General features: G+C 50.1%; 3 protein-coding genes across 3 annotated transcripts; 1 reads left to right on the plus strand and 2 right to left on the minus strand.

Annotated features, from left to right (window-relative positions):
* Nucleotides 1–3,668: 3,668 nt before the first annotated feature.
* On the minus strand, nucleotides 3,669–5,477 carry L228DRAFT_265536 (hypothetical protein; the record flags this gene model as incomplete). Its single annotated transcript, XM_018334713.1, has 5 exons — nucleotides 3,669–4,827; nucleotides 4,899–5,039; nucleotides 5,108–5,249; nucleotides 5,316–5,349; nucleotides 5,412–5,477. The coding sequence occupies 5 exons, from the start codon at nucleotides 5,475–5,477 to the stop codon at nucleotides 3,669–3,671; spliced, it is 1,542 nt and encodes a 513-aa protein (XP_018190606.1).
* Nucleotides 5,478–6,731: 1,254 nt separating this feature from the next.
* Nucleotides 6,732–9,316, plus strand: L228DRAFT_265537 (hypothetical protein; the record flags this gene model as incomplete). Its single annotated transcript, XM_018334714.1, has 3 exons — nucleotides 6,732–7,223; nucleotides 7,285–8,356; nucleotides 8,469–9,316. The coding sequence occupies 3 exons, from the start codon at nucleotides 6,732–6,734 to the stop codon at nucleotides 9,314–9,316; spliced, it is 2,412 nt and encodes an 803-aa protein (XP_018190607.1).
* Nucleotides 9,317–11,543: 2,227 nt separating this feature from the next.
* On the minus strand, nucleotides 11,544–13,142 carry L228DRAFT_60804 (RNA-binding domain-containing protein). Its single transcript, XM_018336762.1, has 4 exons — nucleotides 12,894–13,142; nucleotides 12,454–12,562; nucleotides 12,040–12,389; nucleotides 11,544–11,971 (listed from the first exon to the last, which is right to left on the minus strand). Exons 1-4 carry the CDS (start codon nucleotides 12,925–12,927, stop codon nucleotides 11,592–11,594), a joined length of 873 nt encoding a protein of 290 aa, XP_018190608.1. The 5' UTR covers nucleotides 12,928–13,142; the 3' UTR covers nucleotides 11,544–11,591.
* Nucleotides 13,143–13,171: the final 29 nt, after the last annotated feature.

The raw sequence follows: 13,171 nt of genomic DNA on the forward strand, positions 1-13,171 counted from the left end.
CTTTGGCCTCGAGGGAGTCTAAAAAGATACTAAAGCGAATTGACTCCCAAAGATTATCTAGTTGCCATAGCTAAATCACAGCTTCAAATAGCAGAGAGAGGGACAGAATTGGCTCAAAGGTCACAGAAGCAAGTCCCTCAGCTTTGGCCGGGGCAGGTCCAGCTTCTGCACGATGGCGGTACCTCGCATCCGGTTGGATACAAATTGAGAAAATAGCGAAATGGCCAAGGAGGCAAAGGGATGACCTGAGCGGCGAGAGAAAGCGTCGAGAAGCCTCCGCCAGCAGCCCGTTCTATATGATTTGACTGCAGCATACCCAGTCAAATTGGGCATCCAGCAAAAAGTGAACCCATTCGCGGGCTTCCACGCACTATGCACAGCACCATGAGGTGGCCTGTGCGGCAGTGTTGCTTCGCCTGGATAGAAGTGTGGACAGGGTCTCTTCAGCCGTCATTGAACGGCTAGAGGCTCTTGCCACCCACTCATTCGTCGGTCGACCGTTGGCCTGTCTTTTCGAGACTGAGAACGTGCCATAGGGACAGGGGTGGCATAAATCGAGGCGAACAAGAGATGGCCGTGGCGGCTGCAGGCGTGGACTGCCCGACTGAGAGGCTGCGCTTGGCCATCATAAGACGAGGCCGAGCAGGAGCTACTGAATTATTTTCGGGTCAACTTGCAGCGCGACCACGCGTCAGTCACCCCTCCTCTATAGATGCCGGTTGCATTATCGCGCAGATGAAGCATCATTGCAGGCGTGACTCCCTCTTGACTATCCATAGAAAGAAATTCTTTGCTTAACATTGCACTGCATCGGTTTCCTTCCGATTATGGACCGGCTTGATCTGCGCATGGTGCCACTGCGGTAGAAATGATGCGTTGGTTGCCACAAAAACGTTGCAACGGCCGCAAATATGTACCCTCAATGCGCAGACGGGCATAATGCGGTGACACAGCCTTTCGGACGCGAGGCGATGCCCATCGGTCAGAGCTTCACCCGCATAGGTTTTGACGTCGCAACGGGACCCTCGGGCAGTCTTGCCATTCTTCCCTAGCGAGTCCGTCCTAGTTGCTGTGGGGTTGGTTGACAGGCTCGCCTCACCTGGATACACCGAATCATCTTCTCACATGGATCCTGGTCATCAAATTGGTGTTGGTCATCGTTGGTGGACTCGTCGAGCGTAGAAACCCCACGAACGAATTTGCATATACGTCCATATCACTATTCACGGTGCCTTTCTTTCATCTGGTGGGGCTGTCCACCAATCGGCTCTCACAAGATTTCATTCATGATTCCATGCGCCATATCTCCGGCACCTTGGCAAACAACGACAAAGCCAGATGCTGCTTTCCTTTTCTTGTACAGTGAATCGCATGTTCAGCCGGATCCGCATTTTTTGCCGCAAGACGAAGATCCTTTCTGTGTGTGTAAAGCTGAATTATCCAGGTCCCTCTGCACAGCAGAGGCTATTGCCCTCATCGCTATTTGGTTTGGCTTGCCAACGTCAGCTTGCCACCACTGTGCACTGCTGACTTGTTGCTTTTCGTGGAGGACGGGGTCCTCAATCATTGACTTGCATAGATGAGGCGATACAAAACATAATTTGGGATTCTAGTCTCCACCGTCAAAGAATGGACGGGTTTCCCGTTTCGATGAATGTGATTAAGCCATAATTTCCCTCGATCCCTGTCATCATTAGTGCGACACTCTTTGTCCACGGACGCTAAATCGTAGAAATAAGACAGCACCATCAAGGAGCAAAAAGTAAACAGGGATTTGTGAGACCTTTGATCGGGGAAGGTGTGGTCCATCGCCAGCCACGAGACAGCTCGACAGGGAACTCTGGATGATGATTGGCAAGAGCGGTTTCTGGTTCTCGGTGCCGTTGAAGGTAACGTGACGCTGTGATGGTGTGGTCAAAGGTCGTCCTGGTGTTCTCTACCTTTGGCCTGCGACGGACAGTCGACTACCTCCCTCTAGGTACGGCCCGCTCTGGAAACTGAAAAGATCTGAAGAGGCGTATATTAGCGCAGAATCTTTTGGATTGGCCTCAAATAGATTAGGCCGTCCTTGCAAATCAGTTGAAGAAATAACAGAGCTATATTGGCCGATGAATCAAAGGCGAATCTTTTGAAGATGTTTTGCTGAATATAAGTAGATGTGATGGAGGAAGATATCTAAGCGCCCGATTTATTTGCAGCCCTTACACAACCCCAGCGGACCAATGTCAAATTGTATGAATGAACTAACGATATTGCTAATATATTCCAGTCATACACAACGATTTGTTCAAATTGGGGAACGAAGGCAGGGTCATCTCACCGCTAAAAGACCGGCGGAATTTACATTATTTCTCATGACACATGAGTATCTCTTCTATTCCCAGGAAATACCATTTTGCCAAAGTACTGTTCCATTAATTTAATTTTTAGTGGCTGCAATTGAAGGGTACTCCAAAAAAACCATAGATTACTCAAATTAGTTTTTGCAAGAAGGGTCGGAGATCTGTAAACATTCCGCAGCGCCAGCAACGAGCTGCAATTTTACTTAATTTTGAACAAGGCTTTGCCATTTATCAATCTTTCCCCTTCCTCTTTTTTGGATCCTTAATTATCTTTTGTGTTTGACTCCGGTAACTCTATGACGAAAGGGCTCGATAAGCTATTTTCCATTGCCGGCGGTGTATTGACAGCGCATCTTTCCTGGAAAGGATTTTGCACATGCTCTACTCTTATCGGTGACGAGGATTGAACGTAAGAAATTTCTGGCTTAAAGTAGATCGTATCTGTGATCTCCCAATCCATAGCCTCTTGTCCAGGAAATAGAGCATGAATGTTGGACATCAAAGTTTCCAACGAACCATGAAGAATAAAACACTGGGAGAGAATGTGTCTGATCAGGTAGAGATGTTTTAGATTTTCACGTGGACAATCGCTCCTTGGAGGCAGACACGATTCTCGAAAAAGAGAATAGAGCGGCTGAGCAACGGTCTCATTATCTGCTCTGGAGAGTGTTGAAAAATTAGACCGGTAGTTGTTCCGTTGGTCGGCTATTACATGTTGTCCCCCTCTCCTTCGTCTGGAGTTGGTTCGAGGTCGCCTGTGATTATAATTGCCAGCATTTTGAGGGTAGTGCAAAAGACTGTTCTCGTGATGCAAGTCTGTTGGACTACCGCCATTTTCAGTCCTCCCAGTCGCAAAGGTGGGCCTCCGGTCGCCAGTAATTCTTCGTGACATGTCTTAGACCTGAAATAAGCTTTAGTCTCAGATAATCCTCGGACAATCTCATTCTTGACCATGACTCCTATCTTGTGACTCTGATTTGGCTTCCTTATAAGAAAGTGAATCATATAGCCCTCAGCTCGTTTGCTCTTTCTCGAAAATGGAAGAAGCGGATTCCATATAAATCTCATTGATTCTCGACAAGGTTTTCCGCCTTTTTCAAAAATTCAAGCCGATGTGTCTTTAGAACATTGCGGACACATCCAGAGGCTTAAGAAAACATAACATGGAAGAATTCGAGAGTGATCTGACACTGTGGCGCACATAAAAGATTAAGAACAAGCACAAGGGCGCAAGAGGCACAAACTGCCCACTGTCTCGATTGATTTGATTTCGGCAGGATCCTGGGCTATGTTTGTTCCTAAGATGTCTATTGGCACCAACAACGGCTACAACCCTAATGTTTCGAGCGACATGGAGAACTCGCTGCCAACAATACCGTCGCTGAACATTTCCTCAAGTACATCAACGACTTGTTGTTGTCCGACACTATTCTGGATAGTTCGAAGCAAATCGCTGTTTCCTATGATGAAGGCTGCCACGGCTTCTTTGACCGAGCCTTCGACCGCGTCTTTCGAAGATCCTGAGCTCCGCGCGACTGCTGCAGCACCTCTGTAGTACGTCTGAGCATTCTTGACAAGAGTCGGACCGTTGCGAATAGCGACAGCGTAGTGGCTGGGTGCATCCCCCAAGCGACGTCGTAATAACTCGACGTCTCCCCGAGCAATATGGATTTTCGCAGCATTCTCGGCAGAAGGGAGTTTTGATGCGGCAGTGAATGATGTCAGAGCCGTGGTAAGGTGCTGCCATCTAACAGCACTCAGTCTGTCAAGGGCTTGCGAATCTAGCGCGTTCGGAGTGGCGATCAGAGATTCTTGTACCGCGACGTTGAAAGTGACGAGAGCGTCCGCTTTCTCGCAAAGGCCTTCAGGATCTTGCGACAGATCAAGTCCATCAGGGAAGGCAGAACGTACTTCTCTCTCATACGTTTCAACATCAACACGTCCTGTCCGAAAGCCTGCCTCTGCCAGAGCGCACATGAGGTTGGCACGGGTCAGAGCGACCTCAGCCACGCGGTCAGTGCTGGTGGCGTAATCTGACACTTTGGTCTGGAATAGATTCGTGGCATACTCTTCTATCCAGGAGAGATTGTTTTCGATTGCCCCAGAAGCTACCAGTCCGCACAGCGCGGTCAGTGTTTCTAATTGAGCGATGGCGGTGTCGAGGATAGTCTCTGTGGTCACCGGCTCCTCGATGAAAAACCATTGCTGCTGTTCTGGGCTTTCGGGACCGGACTCGGCCTCCTCTGGCTGTGCACTGCTGGAAGGAGCCTCGACATTCTCACCCTGAGCATCGGCCTCCTGCCCCTCGGCGATCTGCATCTGTTTTTGGGATTCTGCGAGCTGAAACTCCTGAAGAGTCAAACATCGCTGAAAAAGCTCAATGGCTTCTTCAAGGGCCTTGCCGGCCTCTGTACGAGCCTCTGCGGATTGCTGCGCACTTTCTGTGAGAGATTCTGCCAAGCTTGTGAGGACCTGTGCAGTGTTGCTAGAGCCCAGCGGGGACTAGTTAGACTAGATAAAAGTAGACACTTAAATATTGGTGTTTGGGAGACGTACAATAATACATCAGCGTTATCCTGTTTCAATTTAAGAGCATATTGATGTGAATCCAAAGCAATGCGTAGAAGCTCAATGGTGGGCGTCGGTATTTGAGCAGCTAGGGTAGGGTGTTGGGTAATTTGATATTGCACTCGTGCCCTTTGAAAATCAGCTTCGTCAACCTCTGACAACATTTCTTGTGCGTTTCTAATAAGCTTGCAACATACTTGTTATAGGCATTATCAAACGAATCAGGAAAGCTTCGAAGGGCAGTGTCATAATTGTCTATCGCTCGAATAAAAAATCGAGTCGATTTTGCAGCATCACCAGCTCTCCATTTTTCGCCGGCCTCTTCGAATTCGACCCCAGCTGTTCCTCGTGAGTAAGCGTCGCATGCGAATAACGTCACGGGTGCAATTCAACTGCAGCAAATACCTTCTAAGAATTCATCGGCCGTCTCTGGACCTTGCTATTACCAGACATTAAACGTCATGATCATTTCTTTCTTCGGAGCTACAATACTATTCATACCTTGACGGCCCTGGGTTTGGCGCCCTTCTTTTTCGTCTCCTTGACGAATTGCTTGGGTTTGGGCATGATGACAAGGGCTGAGATAAAATACTATGGCGAAGTTTGAGATTACCTCAGAAAGTGTGATTGTGAACGAATGAAATGGACTACTGCGAGCCTATTTCTCAGATACGTCACTGAAGAGATCTACAGAGAGTACCTAAGGTAGGTCGGTGGTGTGAAATGGACGTATGTGATTTCCGCTTTTATCGGTACTCCAATCGACGATGATGCTAACTACCGGTGATGAGAGTTTCTTTTTCTTTTTCGATTTGGGTTGTGCACTGTTCACTCTGCATGTCTCGGCAAAAGCACGAGCGGGGATCTTCCCAACTCACGGGCATGGCTGATCAGTGTGACCTCTTGAGCTTGGCGTCATCTACTCCATCAACAAGCTTTGATCCCGTTTCACCTTGTCCAAGGATGTTTCTTTCACTGTTGATGCTACTACGAGTACCCTGTCAGATGGACGTCAAGCTCACATTTGAAAGCATTAGTTACCCTGATACGATAGCAGTCACATGGGGTCTAGAAGTCTAACCAGTATCATACTTGTGGGATAGGACTTCTTCATTTCGTCCCCATGCTCTCGAGAGGGGAAAAGGAAGCACAGTGGAAGAATTCCTCGTTACGCACATTAGCGTGGGACTGTTTGAACGCCTTTCGGTCCTTCTTCTTCGCAGACTCGTTCGTTGTGTTCTTCTTCCCGCGCTCGGAAACTGTCGAAATTCGGATAGAGGGGTGGGGCCAGCGAGGGGTTCAAAGGCGGATCTAGGAGTGTCATGCTGATGATTGGCCCTCCCACGGCACATCCCACTTGGCTTTTCCTTGGATTCTTTTCCTTTCTGATGTTAGTGTCCTGCGCCATCCGAACCCCCTTGGCACCAATTATCACTCCATCGAAATCTCTTGGCGACAGTATCCTCTTGCTGAGATTGTTCCTCAAATCTCCGGGCCACGACTGTCGCTGGGAAGCGTCTTTTCTTCTCATCAACCTCCAGATGAGTATACTGGACTGACAATACGTGCGCACGTTAAGGGAGCGCACTTCTTGCAAAAGGAACATATAGTCTCCCCGCGGTTGGATCTCTGCCACACGCGGCCCCCGGTCTCCAATTTTATATCTCGTCTCAATCTCTGCGCAACTACCAGAATAGCCAATCTCAAGTCAAATCTCGCCTTTGTCCCCCATAAACGACCCTTATTTCTTGGCAATCCGACATCCACCACCTTGTTGCATCACCTCTACGACTTGGCGCATTGAATACCTTCGTTCTCGACATGAACGGAGCAACCTCTCAGCCATGGTCGGTAACCGGCTTCGACCCGGTGACCTCGGCACCAGATGAGGATTTTACTAATTTCCTCGACTTTGGTGACATGCAATTGGGATTTCAAACTTACGATGGTTTCGACCCCGGAAATCAAAATGCTCAGCCTGATGCCGGCAATGCGATGGATACCACCGCCGACGGTGCCATATCCCAGCAACCTGGCGATATGCACCAAATGCAATCCGACCATGGCAAAGTGCAGCAGCAGCAGCCGCCAAACCTTGATCAAGCGCTCGGCGAACCGTTCCAAAATAACAATCCTCAGACAAAAAATATGCCGCAACACTCGCAAATTCAGGACCCTCGATTCAGCATGAACCCGATTGTGCCTCCCACGCCGAATAGCATGGAGCTTCACGGCGCTGCCGAACGATATTTCAACCAAATGGATCCTCATGCGCAAGCGACAATTGACCAGTACTGCCAGATGGAAGATCCGGTATGTTTCCTTGAGCCGATATTTGTAACCATTGCGACTCTAGACTGACGCTATCGCTCAGATGGCATTCACTCCCCTGGTTTCGCCCGCAGTCACTCCTCTAGATACCCAGTTTCAGATGCCGGAGTATACGATTCCCGGAAGCTATTTCAGCCCACTCTCCTCTCCCGCACTCGAGGCCCAAAATTATGGGCTCTCTCGTCAAGTTTACAACGTGCACCGCGGCTCCGACGCCTCGGCGACAACTTCGCCTTTGGACCCTAATATAAATTTCACCGGCAACATGGGAACGCCACCTAGCTCGCTGGCCGCGCAGCAACGTGCCGCGCACAACCCACGCAGAAGGCCCTCTAGCTCACGGAACCCCGCCAGAACAGTTCGCCAGTCGCCGATTGTAAAAGCTCAACATCGCCGAAAAGCAACCTCTAGTGCTACTCTGGCTCCCAAGGATCTCAAGGGACCCCGCGAGTCTGAAAAGCCGGAGCACAAAATTCTAAATGTGCCGCACAAGCCCATTTCTGAAAGCTCCGGAGCTGACTCGGTCTCCCCGGAGCCCCTTTCGGAATCTCTCATGGGACCTCCGCCTGTGCCAGGCTCCGGGTCGCGCACGCAATCATTATCCTTTGGGCCGGCGCTGGACTCTGCCGCCGACGAACACAATTCAGCCCCGAGTGCTGTCGCTCCCGCCACGCCGGCATCCTTAATGAGGATGCCCAAATCATCGAACCAGGTCATTGGGAGCGGCGTTATCCAGCCCGACTTTGCTTCTACGGGTACTGAATTCGCACCCTTGCCGGAGCCAGCCAAGGATAATTTCATGCTTCCAGCTGCGGCTACTTCATCGAGCACCGTACAGCCATCTCTCGACCGGATCGATACGAGCGGTAGCAGTGAAAGCCAGCGCACTCCCACATTGTCTGGGAAGCGGACCCCAAAACTGGGACCCCTGAGTGCCGGAACCTCATCTGCACGCTCAAGTCCCCGATTAGATGCCATGGCCTCTCCTAACGGGACTATGCGGCCACTTGCGGCTCGCACCGCAGCCGGCAAGAAGAGGAACAGTTCCTCACAAGTCAGCCCTGCCTTGCGGCCTCGCATCTCGCCCAGCATCAAACCTTTACTCCCTGACGGAGGTAAGTTACTTCTTCTACATTTGGGTTTTTCTTTCCCTTCCTCAATACACGCCCCTCTTGTCTCTCTCTCTCTTTCTCTCAAACAACACTCATGCTAATTCCCTGACTACAGCTTCCGCCGAACAATCCGCCCGTCTCCTGGCGTCCAAATCCAACTATCAGAACATTCTCGAAGGCACTACTCTACCCGGCGTCTCCTACCCGTCAAATCTGTCAACAAATCTCACGTCCAAACGAACGTCGCACAAACTCGCCGAACAAGGCCGCCGCAACCGCATCAATAACGCCTTGCAAGAAATCGCAGCCCTCCTCCCCGCCGCCGCAGCAGGACCAGGATCAGGACCAGGATCAGGATCAAATCCCGCAAAGAAATCGCCATCCTCTGGGGGTTCTGGCGCTGGCGCTGGCGCCGGCACCGAGGCCAGCAATGCAGCCGCCGCCGCCGCCGCCGTCGCAGCAGACGCACAGCAAAGCAGTTCCAACTCCAAGGCCGCCACCGTCGAGCTCGCCATCCAATATATCCGCCAACTCCAGACCGAGCTGGCGAACACCAAGGACCGGCTCAAGACCGCAGAAGACAAACTTCACCAACAAAACGGTGTCGATGCCAGTACGCATCATTCCGACCACTCCAATGATACCAACCCCACCACCACCCAAACTGCTACCAACGATCCAAATCCTCTCCAATTTTCCTCCTCGTGTTCAATATCTTCTGAAACACATACTCCTCCCATCAAAGCGTCGCCCAAACTCTCAGCCCTAAAAGGCGACGCGAAAGCCTCCGGGTCCAGATCTCCGAGAATATCCTCCCCGCTCGCAACACAATCTCAGACACAAATACATACCTCTTCTCATCACCATCACCATCACCATCACGAAGACGATGACAATCAATCTGTCTCGACGCCCTTTTCGGCCGCTTCCTCGTCCCTTTCTCCCGTGTCCTTGTCAAGATAACAGAAAAAAAGTGTCTCTAACACGCACGAATCCTACCGGAAATTTGGGTTGGGGAGTGGTTGTTTTCTACAAGCCCGTCGTCTGTATACTCTAATACAGAGGCTCTTTTTTTTTGGTCCTTCTTTCTAGTGAAGGTTTCATTATTTTCTTTTAATTATTTACAAACCCCGAGGAAAACGCAGAGATAACGGGAGATGAAGAGAGACAATAAAACCAGCATGGGACTGTTAAGGAGTTTTTAGGGGAATCTGTATCTGTCAGGGAACGAAACGAATGAGGGTGGGTGGCCGGTTTTCTTTGATATTTTTCAAGCTAAAATTTTCTCTTATTATATTTTTATTTTTGTTACTAGCCTTTTCTTCGGATGATGCGTCCATCTACTTTTAAACTCTTCATGTTTCTTTTTTTTTTCCCCTTCGCTTCACTCTTCCTTCCCTTTCTTGCTGCATCTCAAGCAACTCTACTATTGTATTTAAGACATGCCTGGAAAGCATCCCCCACCTATGGCATGCAATATGGACACCGTAATCCAATATGAAGAAAGAGACAAAACAAGGTTTCAAAAGATTAAAAACGTCGTACGTGACTCGAAAGGGAACCATGTAATATTAGCATGTGATAGTATGGTGTTACACAAAGGTAAGACGCGCGCTGGATGTGACCCAATGCGCGCTGAATATATTTTTGCTTTATTCGATCGAAATAGTGTTCAAAGCGACAAGCATGAGATCTAATGGAAAAAGAGCACATGTGAAATCGAAACAAAGAAAAAAGGTGTTTGTGCCATTCTAGCTGACACCTTTAGGATGCTGCAAGTCAGTCTTGTATTGTGAGTCAGGTGAAGAGCAAGAAAGGGCGCCGACGCACGACACACCAGCGCCTTGAGCACCTCAAGAGTCTTCAAATTGTCGTTCGGATACGACATGGCAATCTGAAATATTTTGCTTTGAACAAACGTGGATCAGTGCTGCAAGGGATCGCTCATCATTAATATTCGCAGAACCGTGGCTGCCACCACTGATCAGTCATTGAAATTGTTGCGACGACCTTGGCCGGCAGCGACTCAGTCTGGCAAGGCCCTTGGGTTAAATCCATGTATCAAAGGTAGCATATACCTGTCGAGCTATTCGCCTGTCAGCATACATCCACAATACACGTTTCTAAGACTACGGGAAAAGCACGCCCGGTTCCAATCGTTGAGAAGAGTGTCCCTTCTCTATCCTGGACCAAGGGGTTATGCCTGGATAAATTTGCTCGGCTCGTTGTTGAACAGCGAGTCAATATGCTACATTCGAATTACGGAGGACTGGTTGGCATAGCGGTATCGCACGTCTGTCGGACCAGGCAAGGTGGCATTAGCGGGAAAGGCGGAGGCGAAGGCGAAGACGAGACGCGGAGCATACAAGGTAGGTGAAGGTTGACGTGGTTGTGCAGAGGAAGGGATCAGGTCGAACTGGCAGGCAAAATTGATCCACAGGTGGTTTCGAAGGCAGTGCTGGATATGACAATCGGTGTGAAATTCTGTTGCACGCGAACCAGGCCAAGGCATTAGGTGAAGAGGTGGACATTTCTGGGCGACTGAAGTCGACATGGATAAAATAGCGACGAGTCGTTTCTGGATGCAGAAAAGAGATACGAAGAGCAATTGTAGTAGTACATTTTGATTTTTGGCGCAACGAAAAGAAAGAGCTGTAGCATCATTCTGAGATTACGGATGTCGCAAAGAAGCAGGCAGTCGCATCCTGGATGCTACCCACAAAGGAGCGGGCAACAAAGCGTACATGGAAGCCGAGAGCGAATACTGACGAACTGTCGACAAGACACCAGTGATGGGACAAAATACAATCGAGAAGCTGAATAGTAGTGGTACTGCCTTTCGCCAAATAAATCCGTCCAATGCCGCCGAGCTCCGACTCAAGAGCAAACCGAAACTTTTTTCTGTTATTAAAAAAAAGTTGGTCGAAGGGAAAGAAAAGAAAAAGCTGCCGATTAAGATCCGTTACTGCACGTATCGACCGCACTGGGTTAGATCAAAGGCGGGAGGAAAAATCAAAAAAAGAGAAGAAAGAAGAAAGAAGGGAAAACGGTGCATCAACAGGATACACGGGAAGAGCAAATTAGAAAAAGACTCAGTCGGGTCCGAGGTTAGACGACGAGCAAGTTCCAACTTCCTTCCTTGAAGTCTCCTGCGCTACACAGAGCAACAGAACGGCTTTTAGTCACCTAGAGAACATGCTCGCGCGAGCAAGAGCTCAGGTTAGTAATATCGCAAGATTTACCTACGAGAGTACCGATCGTCGGCGCGGTCATCATAGGTCCGGCTGGCGTACGGCTCACGAGGCTCACGAGCGGCAGGAGGCTCGGCGTAAGAACCTGAACGGGCAGCACTGTCACGCTCATAGCCACCACGACGGTCCTCGCCACGGCCGCCGTAGCGGTCCTCACGGCCAGAAGCATAGCGGTCGACGCCACGAGGAGCATAATCCTCACGAGGCTCACGGCGTCCATAGTAACGGTCACCTTCCTCGTAGCGCGATCCGCGGTAGCTGTACGGGTCGTCGCGGCGTCCGTAACCACTGTAGCCACCATATCCGCCTCCATATCCGCCACGACGATCCTCGTAACGGCCGCCAAAACGGCGGGGGGGCCGATCCTCTAAGTGGCCCATTAGATTAATTTTATCCTTTGAAAAGTCGAACAAGTGAAACAAGACAATGTCTTACCGCGCTTGGGTGGACCAAAGTATTTTCCGGGAGTAGGAGTCCGCGGCCGAGCACGACGAGCCTTTTCAATGCTAAGCGTACGTCCCTCAATGACTTCGCCTTGCAATCCCTCCTTGGCAGCGTCGGCCTGCTCAGCAGTGACCATTTTGACGAAGCCGAAGCCGCGAGACTCCTTAGTGTGCGGGTCGAGCATAATGGCACACTTTTCAACGTCACCGTACTTCTCAAAGAGACGGGCAACTTCGGCCTCGGAGAGGCGAGGGTGAATGCCGGTCACGAACAAGTTGGAGCCAGGGTTGCGCGCAGAATCATCGCGCTCCTGCTGGTTGCGGCTGTCCGGGGGAGGACCTCTGCAGGACTGTTAGCAGCCGTGAACTAGGCCAGAAGTCACAAACTAATGTTTGGGAGACGTACCTGCTGTCCATGCGGCCATTGGGCGAAGCACTGCGGTCACGACGAGGGCTGTCACCACGGCGGGCGGGACGAGGAGAGAGGCTCCTGTCGCGCTCGTAGCGAGGCTCATCTGGAGAGAAAAATAGAACGATTAGCTGTGGGCTGAGACGGTCTAATTTGGACCAGAAATAAGGTAGAAGAAATGCGGGAACGGAAGGAAGAGCCTCTCCCCGCTTAGAGCAAGGGTTTCCATCGAAGGTAAAGTATGCCACAGCGCTTGACAAATGCCATCATGCCGAGCTCTGGTACTTTCCAGAATTACTGCTCCAGATTGTGCAATCTTTGTTGTGAGAAGCGAGAGGAGCAAGAAAGCTGAAAGACCAGAACTAGGATGTCTGCCTTCCTTCCTTCCGTCCGACCGTTGTGCCATAGACAAGTTCAAGTGTGGTATTGCAACTAACCTTCGTAGCCGCGAGGCTCGTTTTCGTACTCCATCGTGATTGATGATAAAACTGGTTGATGAAAGGGGTCGACAAAAGTCGCAGTTTACGGCGCGACGGTGGCGAGATGGTTCAGCTGTTGATGAAGCTGAACTCAAAATCAAACGGGTATCAAGCTACAAGATTCCGACAGAGGAATCGCCGAAGCTTTGATGACTTTAAAAGGTAATTGAAAGAGGGAAAGTGGTAGAGGAAAGAGAAGAAGTAGAGGAAGGAGGAAGAAGAAGATCGCAACGGGA

Source organism: Xylona heveae (genome assembly GCF_001619985.1).
Source record: "Xylona heveae TC161 unplaced genomic scaffold L228scaffold_2, whole genome shotgun sequence".
Classification (NCBI taxonomy): Eukaryota; Fungi; Ascomycota; class Xylonomycetes; order Xylonales; family Xylonaceae; genus Xylona; species Xylona heveae.